General features: G+C 43.0%; 1 protein-coding gene across 2 annotated transcripts in view; it reads right to left on the bottom strand.

The window, feature by feature from the left end:
• zbtb16a (zinc finger and BTB domain containing 16a) overlaps positions 1 to 12,037 on the bottom strand; it is a 133,959-nt gene extending 121,922 nt beyond the window's left edge. Inside the window, exons 1-2 of one of the 2 annotated variants that reach the window (XM_044041795.1) lie at positions 11,879 to 12,037; positions 7,369 to 8,688 (exon numbers count right to left, since the gene is read on the bottom strand). In XM_044041795.1, the coding sequence (XP_043897730.1) occupies positions 7,369 to 8,594 (1,226 nt within the window). In that variant the 5' untranslated portion in view covers positions 8,595 to 8,688; positions 11,879 to 12,037. Of the gene's footprint in view, positions 1 to 7,368; positions 8,689 to 11,029; positions 11,164 to 11,878 lie in introns of those variants that run through there. The other variant, XM_044041797.1, reaches the window with a different exon arrangement.
• Positions 12,038 to 23,890: the final 11,853 nt, after the last annotated feature.

Genomic DNA, 23,890 nt, shown 5'->3' with positions numbered 1-23,890 from the left:
AGCGAGCCTTTGAATCATAACCCTGACGTGTTAAAGGTTCACGGCGCACATTTACATCAATAAGAAATTATAAATATGCAAACGACAACAAATCGTTTCAATAACTGATTAATAATGGTGTGCCAGTGGGCAGTGAGCAACATGCTAATTCCAATTAGAAGTTCCAATTATGATATTTATCCTGAAAAGTGTATAATTAAGAGGTGAAAGGGTGCTTCAGGTCATGTTTGAACACATCCTGTGAAAACCAGATAATCTGGTAGCACACGCAAGGATAATCTTCAAACACAGGCAGTCAATAAACAAATTGTCGAAAACAGGAGATTTTGTGTGACATTTAAAAACACACATAAAGATTGAGTTTTTACTTTTCAAGTGTTTGTGCAATTATTGTCAAATTTTGTATTTTTTATTTTACTGTGCATTAGCAGCTTACAGCTAGCTTGCAATTGGCATCCACCTGTTGCGCAATCATGGCCCCTGTGCCTCTGAAGAGGTGGATTAAAAGCTTGCGTGATGCTGCACTGGCCTCACTCGTACCAGAGAGCTCCTTTGTGACAGGTGACTGTTGGGAGAATGGGTTGGTAATTTTTATGACTAGCTTCTTAGCGTGCTGGTATCACTCCATTGGGGCCCCTTGCCAATCTCTGGCAAACCATTCAAGTGGCAACAAAGAGGCTAATTAGAAGCTCTCTCGCTGGAAGCCCGCGGAGGGCTCTGGTTTGATACTTCCCAGGGAGGCTAGGGGGCCTCTGAGGTGGCGGTGGCAGCTATTTACACTCTCACACGCACACACACACACACACACAGGACATTTGTGAGCACACTTGGGTTGGCCCTTTGGCTCCAGCACATTTGCTCATTGTGCCCGTCCTCCCTACGGTCTGCCAGAGCGATAGAATCAGAGAGGGGGAACCGACACATCTTCTTTCATGTGGCGGGGACCCAGAGAGGGGATGCTAATAGGATATCGATGGGATTAGAACCCAGAGCGTTCAGGTCTAGGAGAACAGAGGCAAGGCTCTATGAACTAGAACTAAAACCTACTCAGCTTTATGGCCAGATCATTCTAATACTATTGACTTTTTTTTTTGCTTCTCTTTTTTAATGGGAAAGCAGACAATGATGCATGTACTTTAATACAGTAGAAAACTTTGCCAAGGGATGAAGGTCAGCTAATTCCAATGAAAAATGAAGAAAATCCTATTAAGCCGCAGACTCCCCACTGAAATTCACACACTCTGCATTTACCGAGAAACAGCGGCACAACCTCTGCCAACACTTGGAGCAACTTCTGGGAGAAACAAGAGATAGGCATCAGGAAGTTAAAGCCGATAACACATTTGCATGTCACCTGATAACTGGCTGTAATTAGTACTCCCTGTTGAGCCCCCCTCCCCACCTCGCCGCCCTCAAAACAACACAAAACAAAGAGGCAGAAAAAAAACCCACACGCTCTCATGGACACATACAAGGCTAATTTCCAGTACAGTATGTTTTCCTTATCCCTCCCTCCAGACCACAAGGCCCCCACAGGGACAAAAGATAGGGGCCTCAGTGTGTTCGTTTCAAGCAGCTCCTGCCAGACCGCATCAGTAAAGGCCATGTCTGCCGAGCGCTGTTAGCCACACAGAGGCAGCTGGTCGCACCGAGTCAAGCTGCTAACTTTTATTGCACAAGCACCTCCCTCTACTCTTATCTCAGGGAGGGAGGTGATCTAATCAGCTGGCTGATTAGATCACCTCCTTCCATTGCCATAGCCACTGCCTGGATGTCACCCCCCCATTCTTCTCGCTCCCTCTCGTAGTGTTGCCATTCTCTATTTTTTCTCCCCCTTTCCCTCCATCCCTTCAAAAGCAGCCTCAATGGCTGTAAGAAGGTGACACGCAGTGTGACGTCAGTGCCATGACAATAAAATGCTCGATCTGTGCGTGCGTGCGTGTGTGTGTGTGCAGTGCATTCCACATGATGTAGCCTCCTGTGTTAAGTCTTTAATCGATACATCTCCCTATCCTGACAGTAAGGACAGAGCCCAGATCTGAGATCAGAGCAATGGCGGTGTAAATCTTTACGGTTCAACCAGAGCCTTTTAAAGCCTGTCTATAATTGGGCTTCAGCCAGCAGCTGCCTCGGCCGTGGCTATCTCTGTGGGCCCGGTCAAAGCGGCAGCTCCTCGGGGGCATAAACAAACAGCGCACCTCCAATAAGGGCAAAGAAAAGCACCTGTGCGAGGATAAAAAGACAGACGATGTGGCAGCCAGACTTGAATAAGCCCTCTGCTTTCTAACTGGGGTTTGGGTATTTCTTGGGGAGGTGTTTTCTGTTGTCGAGAGAGGCTTTTTGTGCTATTGGATTATTACACCAACATGTACTGTACCCCTGAGTGCAAGTCGGGAAGACTTAGCTCACTGAGTGATTTCAAATAGAGGGTAATCCACTGCCATGTAATAGATGCTTTGTTGTTGGGCTGCTTTCACAAAGCTAAAAATGCTTGCAGTGTTACAGGTTGGGATCATAAGTTTGGTGCCGATTCAGTCTTAGACGGTGTTATTTTATTTCAGGGCAAAGGTGACGCACTTCGTCCTCAGGGACAATGGTGGAAAATCTCAGAGAAAACACAAAATTGTCCATCGTTTCAACTGCCAAAGAATGAAGTCGAGCAGAGGAAAAGTACAGACGTGCGCAAAATTCTGTTTGTTCCTCACACAAGAAATCAAAATGGGAACATCTTGATTTCCGAGCACATGCAAATTCATCACGCTAATAGACAGATTTCGGTGAAAATGCACAGATGTCTTACACAGCAAAAGGCCCTACAGCGAATCCTCGCAGTCCCTTTGATGTGAGAAAGAGATCACTTTGCAGTTTTGGAGTTTTTCAGACATCTGCTAAATGACACACTTCCATGCCACATGTGACACTAAAACTGGAGTGCGTAACTTCCAAAACTTAAACAAATGTCAGTTACATTCAAATCATTGTCAAATGAGTTCAGACAATGCTGATTAAGCCTATCGTACCGGATCGCTGTTTGCTGACTGAAAACATACAATCGAGAAGTGAATTCTTTTGCTCCAAAAACAATCGGTCAGCAGTTTCAGGGGATTCCTTCCTCTGGCCCCACTCATCCCTGCACTGCAGCTGTATACACACAAATGCTCCGTCGGTCAGGTCTGATAGTATTGCTTGACAGAGCCCCTTTTCAGACGGAGGACGCATCAGACAAATAATGCAACGCCAAGAATCACCAAAATGACGCACTGCGGCTTTAAGGAGAAACAGAGACGGAGCCGATATTCATGAGGAATTTGAATCCACCTGTCAAACTCGCTGCCACCACGGCGGCCACTCAAACTCAACTACCCTGCCACACACGGTGTCAGTGCACAGATAGTAAGGAAGCGGCGGTTAATGGTTGATAGTGGCCAAAGCACACAAGTGTCAGCGTGGAGGGAAGCGACTTCCTTCCTCCGGTCTCAGCGAGATGTGTAAGGTAGGCATGCATGTGTGTGTGTGTGCGTGTGTGTGTGCATACATCGTTATCACCTGCAACAAACGCTAAGGGCCGCTATCTGGGCTCAATCTGCTCTTGGTTTACTGAGGAGGAGTGCCAAGGGTTATCTGTCCCTCTCTGATATGCACAGATAAGAGCCTTGGGCCCGCTGTTTAAACACCTGGGGCCCAGGGTATTGGAGCGCCCTCTGTTCCCCCCTGTGCCACAAAAGAAGAGGAAATGGAAGAGTAAGCGCTGGCTGCTGCTGCTGCTGCTGCTGATGAGGATGGTGATGAAGAGGGGAATGTGTGTGAAAAGTAATGAACACAGGGTGTGTGTGCGCGTGTGGAGGTTAATGCAGGGGCGATTACTTCCCTCCCCTCCCACTCTCCCCGCTAACCCCCCAATACTTTTATCAATAACAAAAAAATAACAAGAACAAAAGCCGAGAGCAAAGGCAGCGATTCGTCAACTCGTCTCCATCACGCGCCCCCTCTCTTCACCCCTTTAAAAAAAACAAAAAAAACACCCTGTCTGTGCTATGAAAAGGCCGCGTTAAAGCATTGATGGTTTTCAGTAATGTTTAACGGCTATATGTTGGAAAAGCTCTCCTTTAAAATAGGCTCTTTTTTCACTTATGTGATGTACATTACAGCGAGGGTCAGTCATTTGCATGAGAATGGACGATTAAGTGAAAGAGATAAACCCAAGGCTAGTTCCCGTGAATTGGATGCTGTGTTTGGAATACCAAGCAGTGCAGGGTTTCTTCTCTTTTTTTCCTCCCTTCCCTTTTGCCTCCGCAGAATTAGCCCCTCGCATCATGCATTTATTTTCCCAATAATCACTCAGGCCTTTCCTGTGTTGATTATTTTCTCAGTGCAAGGGTTACTAAAATATTGCTGTAATCCCGTCTCCCTGAAGCTGCAGCAACGCTCACCCGGGGCTTCCTTTCAGAAATAAATCTGAGGTTTGTCAGTGGGGAAGTGGTGGTGCAGGCTGCTGGAGGAGAGATGCAGGGGAAAGTTGTTGTGGTCAGACGGGTATGGCTTAGATTCAGTAAACTGACCCTCAGGCACCAATAAAGTGTGGCCCTTACTTAGTTTTATGCATTTCATCTGCAGTGGGTTTCTGCGAGATATGGCTGTGAATCATTTGGAAATGTGCAAATGCAATTATGTTCAATAAGTCACTTTAAAAAGAGGTAGAGTTCTCAAATACTAACTGTCGTTGTCTTTTGGTGGCGCGATCAAAACAACATATTATTTTTTGTGATCAAATAATTATTTTGTGATCGATTTTGTCGTCTTCAAAACAATTGCAGCACCTTTTGATTTGGATATATCCAAATTGTGATTGTTTGGCGATTTATTGTGCCGCTCTAGAACAAAAAAGTGGTTCAATTCCCCCCTAAATCAAGTCAAGGGGGGGCGTCTTTTCTGTGCTTGCACATGCAGCTTATCAGTGTATGCTTCTTTTATCCCCAGTGATGACTCCTTAAGACCACTTGTGGAGCCAAAGGACAATGTATTCACTCTGGGTGGGTGTTTTTTTTATGATATAATCCAGGGCAGGGAGGAATGAAAGGGAGCAAAGACTGCATTTATACAGGAAGTGGGCACTTTCTGGACGCACACGCACACACAGACACCTCACACCAATGACCTGCACCACATCTGGAAACAATTATGCTCGTGTTTGACTTGACCTGCGTGCACTACGTGAACTCTGCCAAGTTTTTTTGTTTTTTTAATGTGTTTGTTGCAGAGGCAGTGGGTGACCCTGACACAGAGGCTGTGGGGAAATGATGTGTAATTAGTCGGAGGGAACACGACTCCGCTCGCCTGAAATAAAACATCTTGCATTCGCATCAAAAGAATCGGCACCTTGACAGGCTGTATACAGAAAGAAAGAAAAAAAAATAAACTAAACAAAACAGGAGAGTGCAATCAAATGACCCATAGTGGAATTTATGAGGACACAAAGAGCATCTGAATTATCAAGCATCTCAGAGCAGCAGACCTGTGCGGAAAGCAAAGCAGGCAGGCATATGATGCAATGTTTGATTTCCACACGTCAGGAGGCTTTCAGGACAGCACGTACAATATTAAACAGCGTTGTGTCAGTGTATCAACCGCTCTAAATTAACCCATTAGTATGCCATGGGGCGAGGAGGGAAGATCAATGCATGAAACACTTTGGAAATCTCCTTTGATACAAGATTTCCCAGCTTGAGCGAATTGATGAAATTCCTCTTGAAACACAGGCAACCATTTCACACGCCAGACTTTCCTGAAGACGCAGAGACAAGTGGAGCCTGTCCTTTAACACAGCGACGCCACAACACTGCGTCTTACACAGACGCATCGCAGAGCTGTTGTTAAAATCCCACTTTGGGAGAATTCATTATAAGCAGCTCAAAAATTCACTCCTACAGTTGCTGATCTTTTTAAAAGATTAATGGAGTCCGGTCATACGGAAAAGCTTTTTTTTTTTATTCAATGAATAATGAGCACTCGTCATCTCCACGCCATAAAAACTGCAGAGTAACTGACTGATGTAACTGCCCACCCTACACTATAACACATGAATGAGGTGTAAATCAAGTCCTTGGGAGAGTAAAGCAATTCTGAATATTCTCGTCTTCTTTTTTTCAAATTCAACATCAAGACAGATTTAGAAACAAAGTAGCTTGGACTGAATCAGTCCAGCTCTTAACCATGCATACCAAGATACTGGCTAAAGCACAAGGGAGGGGTGGGTGATCGGGTTCAGATCCTCATGTGAACTTTAACCACTGTGCATTCCTATTGATTTAGGCAAACATTACAAGGTGAGAAGGCGCTTCTCAAGGTAAGAGACGGCCTTTAGGGCAAAAACTGAGAAAAGGGGGGAGGAAAAAAAAAAAAACTGTGACTGTGCAAAATCCACAAAGAAGTCAGGCAAATACATTCCACGAGACTGATAACACTTGACAGATGCAGAGATAAGAGCTACGTTTACAAGACATATAAAATACGACGGGAAATTTGCAAGCCGGGTTAAATTATTTCGGGTTTCCAAATCTGTTTTTCTTTAAGCAATAGTTAACTACTGTTCACATTTACTGCCACTCCATTGTCCTCAGACTAACTGCAGCACTCATTTCATTGCTGGAGCCCACTGCTTACTCCATGATCAGGCTAATAAGCCCCGACCTCCCCCTTGTGCGCTTATTAGAAAAGGGGAGGAGAGGTGGCTCCAGGATAAGGGGGTACCACTTTGGTAAGTGTGTTATAGCTGCCACCCACATTTTGTAAGGTGTGACTAAGTGTCTCGGACAATCTTACAACAGCACTGCATCCACGGTCACCTCGGGCAGGCCTGCAAGTCATTAAGGGGGAGGGGCGGACTGCAAGGCTTGAGCTGAACTAAGGTTTGTTTCCATCAAAGTGATACAAAAAGTGTGCAAAGGCGCACACGTTCAGTTTTAATGAACAAAAGGGGAAACAACAAATAGCAAAAGAAATGTCTGCAAACCAGTTCACAGTGCTCACTTTTTTGCCATGATCACTTTGTCATTCGATGTGCTCAAAATGATTTTTACAATCAAAAGGCAAGAATAACTTTAAAAAACACAAAACACCTGACATCACCGAGAACCCGCGATGCGTAGAAATCAGGGGACTAATGTCTTCATTTCCGAGGCCGTGACTTACACAATGATTGTCATCTTCAGTTTTCACAGAAAGGAATCCCAGCGTGAGAAATCTTGTGTCAACCGAGTCGCTCATTAAATAAAAAGCAGCTGTGCTAAAAAGGCCATAACTTTCAAGGTCAGAACTATTTTGAAGCAGCTACATTAAAAAAAAAAAAAAAAAAGGGAAAATTGGTCTTACCTGTGCTGCTCCACAGCTTCATTATCTGGAAGTTCTGCACCGCACACATTGCAGCGCTCGTGCTGGTTCCTGCCGTCTGGTTTCATGCCCACCGCCAGCTCCCCGAGCTTGCTGAAGAACTCTCTCTGGATGAAGCTCTGAGGCAGGAGTCCCCCGTAGGCACTGAAGTCCATAGACATAGCCAGGGCTGGGGACATGGGGAGAGCAGAGGCCATGGACACCGGCATGGACATGATGGCATCTGATTTGTGATTGACAGGCAGGGCGTACAGTGAGGCCAGGTGTTTCTCTGTCATTCCAGCCATAGCCTCCAACCCCATATGACCGACGTCAGCTTGATGGTCTCCCATGCCTTCGTCGCGGACGTAATGCAGCTCGCGCGCACTGGTGATGACGCTGCTCCTGGTCGGAGTTCCGGGCCCGTCTCGGTTCCTGTCCTCCCCGCCGCGCTCTCCGTTACTGGAGGCACTCGACTCCATGTTCTGGGGGCTGTCGTTGCCGTTGCCGCTCATGTCCACTTGCATCATTTCAGTCTTGATCTCGGTCAAGTGGTGGGAGTTGCCGTGGATGAGGTGTTCGCCACCGAAGCCCTGCTGAAGCAGAGACTGACCGATGCTCATCAGGCTGTCCACCGCAGCTTTGGTGGGACTCAGGGTGGACATACTGAAGGAGGTGGACACCGAGGGACTCTGGTCCACCATGCCGGACATGGACACTTGCTGGCTACCTGACAGATATGGTATGGAATGGTGTTTAGAGTTCTTGGCTCCATTGTGGCCTTTGCGCTCCTCGTCCTCCTCTGTGCTGCCGTCGTTCACACTGACCTCGACGTCGTTCTCATCCGAGGACTGGATGGTTTCCAGGATCTTGAGACATTGCTCTTCCAAGTACTCAATCTCCAGGATCTCTGCGGCATACAGAAGATCATCCAAGTCCTCCACCTTGGCCTGTAGCGTGGCAGTGTAAGCATACTCCAAGATCTGCTGAAAAGTCTTTGGTGAAAGAAAGTCCAGGGTGTAATGCTGGCTGCTGCGATGGAAGAGGATCTCAAACATTTTGCTGGTGCAGGCCAGCACAGTCCGGTGAGCATGGAACTCCTGACTGTCTACCATGATGACCACATCGCACAGAGTCCCCGCCAGGCGCATCTGGTTGGCCTTCTGCAGCAGGGCAGTGGGGTGGTTGGGGTTCTGAAGCTGGATCATACCCATTTTAGTTAAATCCATGATGCCGTTGCAATCCACGAGGCCGACTCATGAGGCTCACCTTCCCCGCTCCGCAGTGTTTTTTGTAGCTTTCTTTGTGAACAAGATGAAAAACCTAGATGGGGAAACAGAATAAGAAGAAAAAAAAACAAAAAACAGGATTAATTCTCACTTAACAGCAAGCGCACGTTGTGCTCATCTGAAATCAAAATGATTCACCCCGTAAAACCAAGTATACACAGAGCACCCGTTAATCACATTTTGAATATAAAAACACTATTATTTTTTGTTGATTTAACATTTAAACGTGTTTGGTAAACGGACAGCACGAAATCAGCGGCAACGCAAATTGCAAAATATCCTGCAGGGACGGTAAACACTCTGTGCAGTGGCATTGTTCTTAAAAATCAGTGCAAATGTATCGACTATACATTTCTGGGATTTGTGAGCCGTCCAACAGGCTCACCCTGCATACCAATCAATCTGACATATGTTCTGCTAAAAAAAACACATCTCTATTTGGCTATCTGATGGGGATGTACACCGGTTAAACAAGTGCGAATTGTGTCTTTTCTTTCTTTCTCTCGCTGCTGCTCGGCTCACAAAGACCGTCAGCAGCCTTTCTGAAATTAAATAGCATCTTACTCAGTATTCCCATCACAGACGAGAGAGCAGAGAGCAGCGGCCAGAAATGGGAGGAAAAGGAAAGCAGGATGAGGCACAAGCACAGTCACAACGCTTGCCGCACCAAACACCCAGCTCTGCTCTCACTGTCACTGATGTTGGACGAAGGAAAAAAGAAAAATCCCACATGAATGATCGCCTCCGTGACAGCTGTTAACTCAATTATTCAACTTCAGTGGGCAACGTGTTGCTCGGCCACATATCTACATCATACTTTGACCTGTACAGAAATGACAAAAAGCCTTGAATTAAAATGCTTTTCGGCTCTAAAATGTACTCTAAATGAATCAACGTATTTTGCGGCTGCAAGGGAAATAAATTGGATCATCTGCACCTGTGACCCAGACAAAAACAACAGCCTGTTCATCATTCTAATCTAATACATAGTCTTTGCCGTAATGCATGAATGAAGGAATGAATGAATGTGAGCCAAGTGCCTCCACTGACCCACATTCTGGGTGAGCTCATTGATGGTCAATTGTCTCCTCGATGTAGTCAGTATATCTTGTTTTCCTTAGATTTTATTTACATTTTCTTTGGGGTTTATTAACAAACAAATGAGAAGAAAGAGAAGTTTCTGGACATCTCATTTCCTTCCTCCCATGCAGCCAGAGAACAATAAACGCACAGACAGAGGGAAAAAAAAGAGGAAATACCAACAGCCTTGCAAAGTAGAATGTGACTTAAACATAAAACTACATGATCAATAACTCGCATAAAAAACGTGCAATTACGCATGATCCTGCACACGGAAAAAACAAATATTTGTCTTGTTTGTTTGCAATGGGCGAAAAAAAAAATAAATCATGTCTGCTTTTGGGTCACTGCATGGACAGTTTGTCTTTTCGGCACATTGAGACCAGATCGATACAAGAGAGAGGTAATGATGAAACCACAGGTTCTCATTTAACTGAGCTCCAGCCTCTCAGTCAACAGAGGTCATCTCTTAAAAAAAAAAAAAAGAAAAGAAAAACCCGACATTATCTTTATTACAGGTGAGCCAATAGCTACGATTTATGGGCCCCCGTCAATGATCAATGCTTGTTGCGCTCTCTCTGCATGTGGGTCTCGCTGTAAAGTTGCTGTTTGGAGACTTTATCACGGCTGTTGCAGCTCGCTGATATTCCGGGGACAATTGTGCTGCGTGCGTCTAGACAGTGTTAATATTGGCAGAGCCGCCGCAGCCAGACACAAATTATACACCGCGTTTATGCATTATGCAAAACACCACGCTCTACATTAAGTACATTAAGCCGGCAGAGATTTCCCCTTCCCCTCCCTGGAGGACAATGCAGACGGACCGCTGACAGTAACCACATTAGCGCTGGACTCCGCGCAGAAAGAAAGGCAGGGCAATAATGTATGTGATCACGAGTTTGTCTGCCATTGCGCGCCTTATAGGAGGCGACCCAGCCACAACAAGAATAAACAGCGTTCAATATTCCACACCATGAACCTGCACTGACAACACGAGCCAAAAAAAAAATGGTACCAGCGTCTCAGAGGGAGGCGATCAAGGCGATTTTTGTTTTGTGTGTGTTTTAAATAATACACATGTGCGGATTCTCGGCAGCTCCCCGCTGATTAGCGCACAGGTGGACTTTGTCGGAGGCTGGGCTTGATTTTTTTTTATTTCTCTCTGCACAGACGCGTGTGCGTTAACAATTAAGGAGGAAAGTGGTGATGCAAGGATTACGCGGAAAAGTGAAAGGTGGTTGGAGAAAGACAGAGATCAGACAGTCTCGATTACAAATCAATTTGCCATTGCCCACCTCACAGTGCTGCTGCTTCTGCTGCTGCTGCTGCGCGTGCGACTGCAAGCCCGATTATTGACGACCAATCAAACATCCACTTTCACTGTCACTCAATTTGCCGTGCGGCTCACTGTATACACTACACTGACCGTGCGTGCGTCGTGTTTTGTCGCGAGTGTGTATGTGGAGAGACCAATGTCTCCGGTCCTCATCATGATGTCATCACGGCTAAATGAGCCACACTGGTGTGTGTGTGTCTGGAGACACAAGGACGGGGTTAGAGGAGCAACTGCGCCCCATGTCATAAAATTGCGTAATTTCAATCTTAAAACACCCAAAACAAGCGCGATTTCTCCCGGGGGAAAGTCACATGGAGCGAGGCGTAATGTGCCGTCTGGCTCCCGGTGAAGCAGCCAGACCTCACGTCCTCTGGCTGCGATCTCCAGAATACTAACAACCAAACGGGGAGAGAGGGAGAAACAGAGGCGGAGATGGGGGGGTTGCGCCAACCTTAACATCTCCACAACAGGCGAGCACCGCCGCGTGGAAAAGCAAACTTCAACACCTTGCAGCGAAATCAGGTAAACACTTGTTTCCACGCATCGCGCTCCGGTGCGCAGATCCCCAAAGTGCGTGCCAAAGTCGCGTTTACTGTTTAACTTCAGCGCGAGGTTGAACGGGGACAAGCGAGAGAGACACTACATACAAACATACATACATACACGGACACGTACAGCAAACAGATGCACGGAAACATCCACATGGTGAATGAAAGTACAGAGAGAAAACAGTGGCAGACGCGTGCAGAGCAGCGGGTTTGGCACTTGTCGCGGGGAAACTGCGTTTCTCCTCCGCTTTGGTACTCACCTAAGTTGCACGCCGTGGTTGTGTGTGTGTTTTTCTTTTTTTCCGGATTCCGTCTAGTGCAGAGGGGAAGGTCTGGGGCTACAGCATAGTAAGGCAGTTCGCAGTACCCCGCTCTCTCAACACGCACTAACTCCTTTCTTCTCTCGCCTTAGCAAATCATCACGGGCGCTGACGTCAACGCAGCCAGTCAGTCAGCCAGACGAGCAGCAGGCAGACGGGCAGCCGGGTGCTGCGCTCCAGCTTCACACAAACACTGAGAAAGTGAGACACCTAGGGGGCTGTCTCGTGTCAAACGGCTGTGTTACAGTAGTGGAGAGACTGAGGCGGTGGAAGGTGAGCGACACTGCCCTCCTCTCCTCCAGCTGTTGCTGTTTGGACTCAACACGTCCAGCGATTCCTCCCCAAACTCCAGCCCCGAGCCAGGGGTGCGCTCAAGAGTTTGGCGGCCCTGTAGGAAGAGGGGTTCTCCTTCACAACCACCCCACCGACCGCAATCGTTCTCAATTTATTAACAAAGCTGAACTAGTTTTGAGTGAACTGTGCATTTGTCATTTTTTTTCCTGATTTTGCAATATCATCATTAAAGGTTGAATGTGAAGATCCCTGCGTTGAACTTTCTATTAGCATCAAAAGTAAACAAATAATTATGATAAATTGACCTTTTATAAAAACAGGGTGGTCCAACATGGTGGCCTCAATAGAGCTGCATATGATATTATTATAAAACACTCATTCTAGGGTGATGAAATCAATATATTAGATATTCAGGATAATTGACACTTACAAGTTTACTTAAGTTTTACTTACTTGGCCTTTAAGTAAATCTTAGGTTCAAAATGACACAGTAATTAATTCTAGCGGTTACGTATTACATTTTTCCCTAATACTGGTGTATAATTTAGAGCTATTAAAAATATAATGATTCAATTGCACTCTTTATAATTTGCTAATTTGCATTGTTTCAGACTTTGATTCCAATTTGAAAAGCAACTCATTGCTCAGCCCTTTGCACGTTCTCCCATGATGTAATTCATATGTCCACATGCCTCTTTAATATAAAATAGCTGAAGATAAATACTGACATTGTTCAGCAAACATATTAAGTTGAACCTGAATAAATAAATAAATAGATAATGGTTAGGGGTTCAGTTGTGCAGGTTAAGGTATGTTTGTTAATGTAAAAACAACAGAAGACAATTATGCGTGCAAGGATAATAAATTAAAAAATGAATAAATGAATTAACAAAATAATCAAACGTGATGATTTTACTTCTTAACACTATATATTCAATTTCAATACAATCATTTTGCAGCTTCCCACTTCCAAATCACGAAGCACATACAAGAAAATCCTTGTGCCCTTTAGTGACAAATCCCAAAAATATACTGATAAGATCCTGAATTATTCATCAACCAGGTTACAACGATACATTTTCTAAACGTCTTGGTCCTTCGTTTGTTTTTCTGAAAAGTTGTTGGAATTCCCTGGAAAACCTTGGGAAAGTCAGCCACATCGCTCCACTTCTTGTCTGATCTCTTGTCAAAGCTCTACCTTCAAAAATACGCTGACCACACACACACGCACACACACTGTCGGGCAAACGCCAGGACCTGAGTGATACCAGTCAGTGCAGTGTCAGACCGCGTCAGATCCGAATCAACATCAGCATGATGGACTGTGCGGGTGGACAGGTCAGTGAGCGTCATGCAGCTCCACCAGCAAACTCAATCAACGGTCATATTATTGCACTATTGTAAATACTTCAGATACTGGATTGTTTTTAGTTGTTTTTTTTCCCCCCTGACAACTTTATTGATTGATTGCTATCGAGACGAGAGGAGGATTTTAAAAATATAACAAGTTTTCAGACGTGAACATTGGAAAATATCCACGGCACTGCTTTCTGACATCTTACCAAGTTTGCCACTCACATAAGACAAACGCAGCAGGAACTTATCTGGGTCAGATGCATTTGGGATTTGGCAGGAGAAGTTCTGTAACAACTTTTGCAGATATCTGTGTCTCCTCAGGACAACTTCAGGGAAGTTAAGGACTTCAGTCTGAGAGCAGCTTTAGTTTATTACATAGTGGGTGCAACCGGCACTTTATTAGCTGTTGTGGCAGCACCCTGTTGTTACGTTTGTTTTTCTTTGTAATCTTTCAATAAACTATCCCTCGTTTTGAACGCGGGCTTTTAAATAAAATGATAAATGACAGCGAGGAGCGCAGATTAAACTAAGCTGCAGGTTTTTTGACTCTAAGCAGACAATTATGTTCTTCACGTTAAGTGCATGATGTAAAACTACACCGCTCTCGAATCTGGAATGAAGCATTCATCACGACGACAAAAAAAACTTTAACTTTAAGACGCAATAACACACGGCCGTGGCACATATTTAACCCATTTTTACTGTCTTATAAGAAAATGTACATCCTCCGTGATCAGTATAGTGAATAAGATTGTTTTGCAGTGCATTAACAGCCCCGTGATTGTCAGCTCTGCTTTAGATTCCCTCTCGTCTTTTCTGTTGACTAATAACCAGGGATGTAGTGGATCGTACTCCTCATAATTACGTGGCCTGATATAACTCTGGAGTCTTTCATTGTAAAAGCATACTTTAGAACTTGATAAATGTTTTGCCTTAATGATGATCACTGGCTCGAGGTAATTATTTTCTGCCCAGTGGCTTAACTTCTCTGTATTTTACGGCGTTATGTTGCCTTTAAGTGCTCTTTGGGAGGTTTTACTTTCCCAAAACCGCGCGTACAAATTGCCCCGAGATTAAGAAGGAAGAGGAGAATACACTCCCCAACGTTAATGCCAATTGATATATTAGTTTTTCATTTGCAGAGACGGGAATTTCTCTGCAAATACACCCAACTGCGGATTGTCGGATCCCTTAAATGAGGAGCTACGTCCTCTGGTGCAAGAAGAATCATTTGAAACACAACAGCACTAAAACTAAAGAAGCTGGAAGTGCCTCAACTTAAAGGATGATGAGTCTAGTTACCTTTTTTTTTTTGCCTCGGGCTCGCGTCAACACTCCACTGATTGGTGCTGATAAAATGGAAGACACGGACAGTGTCAGGTCAGATGGGGTCGTTTCAGAGTCTGCAACAGATCACTCGACGCGTTCAATCAATCAACAGCAGTGGACGGCACACTTGGGTTTGTGCAACGCCGTGGAGAACGTTTTAAATATTAACACTGCCTTGTAGCGGAGGCCGACTGCTGGAGAGAAGCAAACCATTGACAAACTAAACATCAAACGACAGACAAAGGATTTTGTGAAGATGTTTAGTATCAGTTTTTCCTTCATTCAGTTCCAACTGTGTGTAGGTATTTTTTCTTCCAGGTCTAGTATGTAAGATATCAAGAGATTCTAACTCCTCCCTTTCCAAAGTGCATCTACGGTGGCCTTACTGTACCAGAAAGGAAGTCACTCTGCTTCCAAAACACTGATAGTACACACACTGATAGCTGCCTCCATCGAGCAAGGACTTATTCTGTGGCCACTGAAAAAAGCAAACATGTTTCGAGTGAGTGTACACCTACAGTAACATCCTTATTTTTTTGTATATCCAATTTATGCCAATAAATGTTACACACTGGACCGATAAATCAGTCATCAAGTAGAAATTAAGTTGGACTTTTTCTGCAAAAAGTGCGTCTTTTTGACCAAGAAAATAACATTATAAAAACAACAAATCTATATACGGTTGGCAGCATCCAGGTGTTGTCCGATGATCTAAAACACTTCTTCCACAGTGTTTGGCCACATGGTCAAATGTGTGCAAACAAGACAGGAGTTAAAGGAGCTCTCAATCTGGCATTCTGTCTTTTTTCTTTAACATTTCCCACAACCACCTCTGTTTCGATACTTTTCACAACACCGCGGCAGCCTCCGGGGAGATACTGTTTGATTTTTTTCCACATTTGAGACTTCAAAGACGCAGATAGAAGAATTCCAGTGGAACGATCGGGGAAGCAGTCGATGGCAGGCTTTCTGACCTGCACCTCGGAGCGGGGGTCACTCTTCAAACACTTTTTTTCCTTTTAGACATAGTCATGTTGTTTGTATTTTTTTCCAAATATAAAATCTAATTGGACAGTTTTATGTTGGTTCTCGTCATCCTTGACTCGACCCGCCGTTTATTGGCGACCTTTACGCTCCTAAAGAAAAGTGTAATTATGAGTTAAAAATTAGTCTTAGAACCAAAGAACCAAGTCTTAAATAACTTTGTTAGAAGAACAATATTTTGTTTCCATTCAAAATTCCGTCCGTATGTTTATTCTGATTTTATAAAAAAGCTGCGACAGGCCGTCGTGTTTTCTCACCGGGGTGTAAACAGCCCCTCGTGGTTTCGGACTATTTCAAAATGAGAAGCATAGGTTTTGAAGGGGTTCGTGGAAATCTCATTTCCTATAAAATACAGTGGTGCCCTGGGAATTTTTAGATTCATCCAGGCACGGATCACGGAGTGCTTCATTACCTTTGAGCTGCGTGCTGCGCCGGCTTACCCGGGGATAAAGAAAGAGGCACTCCCTTAATCTGGCAATAATCCACCGTTTTACTGAGGGAAGGGAAGATGAGGGCTAAATTATAAAAACCAGATCATCTGCACTTTAAAATAATACCAAGAGGGGGAACGCTCTGTCTGGAAGTTTTGGTTTATAGATGAGGTTAGAAATGAAGTCATGAACTGTCAGCGAGGAGCTCCAGTGTGAGGCTGCATGTGCTTCTATTGTAGCAGCTTTACTTCTGGTAGGAACAGAATGATTGGTGGAGTTCCACTTTAATACTGAGAGTAATTAGTTGCAGTACGACCAGAATTATCACATGGACGATACATGTTATTCCTTTGAATCAGAGATTGTCATGAATAAGCTGCAACATTTTACCGGTGGACATGTCTGTCAAGTTTATTCTGGTCTTCACATCCATGCCTAATCCTAAACTCCACCAGGCGTAGAGGGCGACAGAGGACGCTGACCAACTCCGTTCAATTTCATCCGTTTATTGACATCATTGGATACAGTGCGTACAGGTCGATAACCTGGAAATTCCTCAGATAAACGACTGCATTCAGCATAACCACACCAAACTCTGTGATCGTTACTCAAGTTTAGTCATAAATCTAAAGAGTGAAAATAAAGTTACTTTTCAAATCACGTTATGTCAGATATTATAAGAAGATTAGATTATAATCAAGCAATATATGTATTAAAGGATCTAAACAAGTGTCTGTCGGCTCCATTTATTTAGCGTGAACTCATATTTACAACATCAATTCAGATTCAAATCAAATCTATATTATTAATAACCACTCCAACTCAAGCAAACATTATGATCCCACAATGTTAATTTAAATTGACAACTCTACACAATCTCATCACAGTGCTAATCCAATCTAAACCATAATTTCAATAGTTAAATGACAAGATGCCACCACATTTAACTGCACAGACCTGCATATTACAAATATTATTACATTTATATACACTACATATATATACATACATACCAGTGGCATATCAGTTGCCACGCAACATTGACGCACACACACACACACACCTCTCACCTGCCCCAGAGATCCTCCTAATCAAAGCTTCCTCAGGTGATCTCACTCTCCTGATTAGCCTGTGTCTCTCTCTCCCTGCGTTGTTCCTCGGCACTGGGATGAGCACAGATCAGTCCCGCGGTCGCTGTCCTGCTTCATCCATCACTGAAAATAGTCCACCTACAAATGCACTGTTTTCACCAGTTTGAAGTGTAAATAAAAAGAAAGAAAAATGACAGCGTATGTACGGCCCGTGTGTTAACCCACACTATTTCCACTGTGTCTTTCATGTAATGGCCGTGTCAAATTCCTCAAAAGCGCTCACACACTGAAACTGGCCCCCGTAATCTGTACTGTGTGCGTTTTTCATTTGATCTATTTAATGTTCTGTGATTAACACGATGTGTTTTTCAAATTAGCCCGCAAAGCCAGAGACAGATCCCCACATGTGGGACAATAACGGATCATTGTCAGTGCAAGGATTTTTTTTATATTTATTATTATTATTATTGTTATTATTTTAATTCCGTCTATCTGCACAATGTAAAGTTTCGGGCCGTGACACAAACATGGAGGTTGAAGGATGAAAAAGGAATGTGTGGATCCATTCCAGTAAAACAATTTTTTTTAAAAAGTAGTTGAACAGGCAAACCAGGACCCCCCCCCCACACACACACACTATTGTCTGTGTCCTGTGTAGGCATGGTGTGTGTGTGTGTGTGCGTGTGTGTGTGTGTGTTGGGGGAGCACAGGCCCCACACAGTGGACCTTTGTGAAACTCTGCCCATGCAGCCACACTGAATGGACTCTTTTTACACTTGTGTAAACCTGGGGGCGTCTCCGGCGCTGAGGCCACGCCTCTATGACCCCTGACCCTCACCTCTGACCCTTGCTGGATTTGGTCGGGAAGTACTTTTTTTTGCTTGCCATGTGCTCTGAGGTGAAACCAAAACTCACACATTCAGATTCTTGGTTTAATGCAAAAGCATCTCTACTACAATGGTGCATAAAAATACAGGTAATGTGTATAAATGATATACAGTATTTGAATAACAGAAGGTTTTCAACAATATTAGGACCCTGTCTCTTTCAAACCTGGAGTGGAAAACTGATTAATGTCCCTGGTAACACCCAAGCTTGTCTACTATTGGACTATTTTATGTTGAAAATTGCTGCTGCTCTGTTACACCATGTTTAGGCTGCACATGCTTGAGCATTACATACACATGCTGTACAAGTTGTACAAATATTGATATTTTGATAGATAGATAAACCTAATTCACCCAACCTACTTCTTGGGCAAGTATTTGCTTCCATTTATTTTCCCATATGAATAAAATACGGTATAACTTGAGGGATAATTAAGCACATTACAACAAAATAGTTCCATTTCCAAAATCTAGTGAAAATATAGTAATATGGTAAAGATAAATAAAAAGATAAACACACACAAATCCCAGCCGTCAGTTACATAAGTAAACAAATTCATTCAGACACAGCCACACGAAAAAAAGGATTAAGTGTATTTTCGTTAACTTTTACTCATTACAGTTAATACATAAAATAAAGTATATCAAATGATACAGATTTAATCTATACATGTGCAGATCGGGATATTTAGATACAAAAAAAATCAACAATTACTTGAAAAAAGAACGTGACGACAAATAGAATGCGAGTCCAACTTAAATACCAAACCACAAACAAATTCCACACTTCACGCTTTCATCCAGCCACAGCCGGCTTTTTTCAAACCTCCCTGACCCCTGAGTGACCATCGCTCCTCATGTTTGCCAAGTTACACACACACACGCACACACACACACACTGTGTAACTTTGCAGAATGGTCAAACCTGCTCCAGGTTAATGGGTAAAAATGGCTATATTGACCTAGGTGTTTTATTTACCAAGTGCCTGTTTACTTCTCCATTCCAAGCCTTCAGCTCCACCCTCAGAGGACAAACTACAGCGCTTAAGAGAATCCTCCGGATCAATACTCCTCCTGCCGAAGGAATGGCAGCCCGACAAACTGGGTCAGCGTGGTCAGTTTCAGGTGACGAGTACTTTGACCTAAGCCCCACGTCAAAGTGATTGAAGACCACTGCTAAAGTGAATTATAATCTTGGTGAACAGCACAAGAAATGATCACCTCATTGAAATGCAGAGAGAGTTTATTTTTCACCTGAAATAGAATCAAAGATGATATAAAGTTGATAAATCTTATACTTGGGAAAAAAAAAAGAATCCAAGTCTCATTGTCAAACACTGCATTCATTTACAAAATATTACACATGAATCTTTGCTCACACTCACTCACTCACGGATTAATGTGTTTCCCTTCAATTGAATAATAGCAGGACTGGGTCACGATGCCTTAAAGAAGCACTTAAGGGAGTTTTAGCGTCTCCTCACTAATAGATTGAAATGTTTTCCAAAGAATATAAAAGTTCAGGGAGAAAAATTGGATAAATAGACTTTTCTTTTGTTCCCCCCCAGAAGAAAATGTCAATTATCAGCTTTATTAGAAAAATGTTGCTGCATTTGTCTGCCTTTGATAACAATAATAATAAAAAAACACTGATTGATGCAAACTTTCAACATTATAAGTGCACGCCAGCGGGGTACGGGATGTTGACGGATCGCGTGTTTTTGAACAAAGAGTTTTCTCTGCCTGACAACGAGGAAGTCGCGTGTGTATGAAGCAGACGAGGCGGTAGAACTAAACTTCAGCTCATGCTTGACACTGAAGCGGCGTACGATTTATGTCCAGTGTCAGTGTTTTTTTTATTGCCGGTGTTGAAATTGGCATGGATGCTTAAAAAAGAACGACCCAAAAATGAAACACGTGTGGATTGAAACAAACAAGTGAGCGTTTTGATGATTTTAAATGGTTTTTGTTTTGTTTTTACTGAAATAATGTATTTAAAAAAGAGGAGAATATGATCTTAATGCTCAGCCCCTGACCCCTGAAACGACGAGGCCAACGACTCAGGACCCCAATAATCCCAAAGGTCACTAAACGTGTCATAATCTGTCTTGTGTTACTGTAAATTGACCTACTGCAACTGACGCTGTCAATCGTCTGAAAATCCGCGGGCTGACGACATATTCCACTTTACATTTAGCCACTATTGTGATAACCCGCGTGGCTGAAATACAATATTTTCAGGGAAAATAAATCAGTATGTGTCTCCCCCTCTGCTGCAGGATTGCAAGGATCGAAGGCTGCATTTTGCAAGAGTTGACTCTGAAGCATCGCTAATGCAATTTAAAACTTATTTGCAGCCTAATTAAGTCAAAAATACACCGATCAGCCGTCGCATCAAAAGCAGTTATCCTTTTTAAGGTTGTGGCTGATTGGAGTTTATATGTGCATGACAAGCGGGCAAATTTAGAGGGAGACTTAATTTGTTAAGTTTCTGATTAGATGTATGGGGATTATTGAGAAGAAAACAACACATTTAGAATGAGAAATAAAGAAGTTGGTTCGGCAGAGAGCGGGAAAGAAAACTTTTTCTTTTAAATAAGAGATTATTCCTGCCTCAGGTTTATTTGCTGCTATTATTTTGGCACTTACAAAGCTAATTTTAACAGCTCGCACCATATGTTGGCATTTTAATACCATACCTTATGTGTTTTAACCCTATCTATTCTGGTCTAGACCGGATAAAAAGCAGTGTGGCACAAACCCCCACATGGACTCTAGTGGGCAGTAATTTACTCATTAACAATGAATATTTTTTAGCATTTATGCTGATCTCACGTCATCGGTGCAATTGAAGGAAACTCACGATAGAAAAAGCGTTGACGTGCGAGCACAGAGCCTCGGTTACGGTCTGACAGGAGATCAATTCTCTCCCCCGGTGCCTCAGGTTGGTTCTTCTTATGCATCGTACAGTGGGAGTCAGTGGGAGTGGATGAGGCAGACAGTGGCCAAATAAATCAGAGGGATTTCATTCTACATCGCACAGAGTCTGTCCTCGGGGGAATCCTGCTGCACATTTGTTGTGAGGCCTATGAGAAGTATACGCGGGGTACAGGGTTGTAGATGTACGTGACAAATAAGTGAATTTGACTTTTGACATCATCTGTTATGTATTTGTTTCTTTCAATTCTATATTCCAGTGTCTCTTTCTCATAAAAGGAGACATTTTCTTCTTATCCTATTGTATCAAAAGTTATAATCCGACTTGTTTTAACTCATTTTTACTATGATAACAGCAGATGTTTTTATTTTACTGAAGTACAAGTAAAAGTACTGGTCTAAACATATACTCAAGTTAAAGTAAAAAAGTAGCTTGTTTAAAATGTACTCAGAGTAAGAGTTACTTTGTTACTTTTTTTTGACAAGATTCTTTCTTGTGTCGTCCAAAAAGGACAAGGGGACACAAATCTCACATGAATTGTTAAATTAAAGGGAACGCTTTCAAATTAAAGTGCTGACAAAATAAAATATGGAAACTGGGTCAAAGGTCACAAATGCTTTAACTTTCTCCTTAATTAGCGCCAATTCACCTGTCCTCATCATTCAGCTTTTCTCATTGTTCACCTGTCTGCATCATTCACCTGTCCTCATCATTCACCTGTCCCCATCATTATTTACCTGTCCTCATCATTATTCATCTGTCCTCTTCATTCACCTGTTCTCATTGTTCACCTGTCCACATCATTCACCTGTCCTCATCATTATTCACCTGCCCTCTTCATTCACCCGTCCCATCATTATTTACCTGTCCTCATCATTATTCACCTTTCCTCTTCATTCACCTGTCCTCTTCATTCACCTGTCCCCATCATTCACCTGTCCACATCATTCACCTGTCCTCATCATTATTCACCTGCCCTCTTCATTCACCTGTCCCCATCATTATTTATCTGTCCTCATCATTATTCACCTGTCCTCTTCATTCACCTGTCCTCTTCATTCACCTGTCGTCTGGATAACAGTGCGTGTTCTTATTGAATTATCATTATTATTATTATTATCATTATTATTATTATAGTTATTATGATAGTGGAGAAATGACAGGAAACAAGGGAGAGATTAAACGACCGCTGGTCGATGTCCCCACCCCTCAGCCATGAAGCTGCCCCATAATTAGTGTGTTCTGGTAAAACAAGTCCTCGAGTTCTGCTTCCAAATGACGTGTGTATTAATTACCAGTGGCAAGAAACGCATATTGAGCGTATATTCCGTCAGAAATGCAACAGGAGAAGAGCTGAATGCCGTGTATCTGTTTACAGCCGAGCCAAACAAATCACAGGGTAAGAGGATTTTCTATCACATCGCGTCATTTTAATAAAGAAGATTAAAGGTTTTTTTGTTGTTTTTTTCCTCTCCTCACACAGTAAAACTCAACTCCAGATTGAATTTCGTCTGTTTGAAATGCGCACAAGCGTCTGCTTTTTTGTTTTTCTGCTTCACATTGAGTACGCATCGCCGCCATAGTGGGTTTGATATTGAGTCAGAATTGAGTGATGAATAAAAAATGAATTTACAACTCGAGACTTCATTTGGATTTTGACTTGGAGTGTCTTGATATCCTCCAAATGCTCTGGGAAGATGATGTGCAGCCAATCAACCCTTTGTTTTTTTCTCACAGGAGGATATTTTCTTACCATGCATGCACACACACACACACACACACACACACACACACACACACACACACACACACACACACACACACACACACACACACACACACACAGATGGTCACGTGATGCTGGGAAACAGCCAACACTGTCCATTCGCTAATTTTAGATATTTGGCAGCATCGAGACATGTGCTACTCAAAGTGTGGCTCATGGCCCACTGCTGGGTCATGGAGGTGCTGCATTTGGACCTCAGACAGAGATATTAAAAATCTTCTTTTTTTTCCCTAAATTATCTGAAACATTTAATCTTTGGTCTCAAATCAAAATGAGAAAGTGTTATTATATGTCTGACTTTGCCATCCAAACTTTATTGATATACTGTACATGGTATGTTTTCTGAAAGTTGAGAAGTTGCACGTCAAAGCCAGCGCCCGGTCATTAGGTAATGTTTCTGAATGCTGGTGAATCAGCATCTTTGTGAAAAAGTGGGAAAAACGTTGAGATAAAGACTCAAAGAAGTTTTTATTTTAATTGTTGTATACTGAGCAAAATTTTAAATTTAACACACAGGATCTACAGCATTTGCAATTGTTAAAAAAACTATTTTAACATGTAGTAAATTGTAAATAACTGCCAGATCTTGAAAGTTATTCTGGAAAAATGGGCAAAAACACATTTGGGTCAGACATTTTCTGACCCTTTTTATGGTTAAAATAAACAAAAAAAAAATAATTTTGAGGCTGGACAATCATAATTATTTTGATTAACACTGAGATTATGAATATTTATGATCATTCCACAAGAGAAGTAACACACTATTTGATTTGATTTTGATATTTAAATGTAATCT

Source organism: Solea senegalensis, linkage group LG13 (genome assembly GCF_019176455.1).
Source record: "Solea senegalensis isolate Sse05_10M linkage group LG13, IFAPA_SoseM_1, whole genome shotgun sequence".
NCBI classification, from domain to species: domain Eukaryota; kingdom Metazoa; phylum Chordata; class Actinopteri; order Pleuronectiformes; family Soleidae; genus Solea; species Solea senegalensis.
The sequence above is the reverse complement of the archived record's forward strand: the minus strand, read 5'-3'. Positions and strand labels throughout refer to the sequence as shown.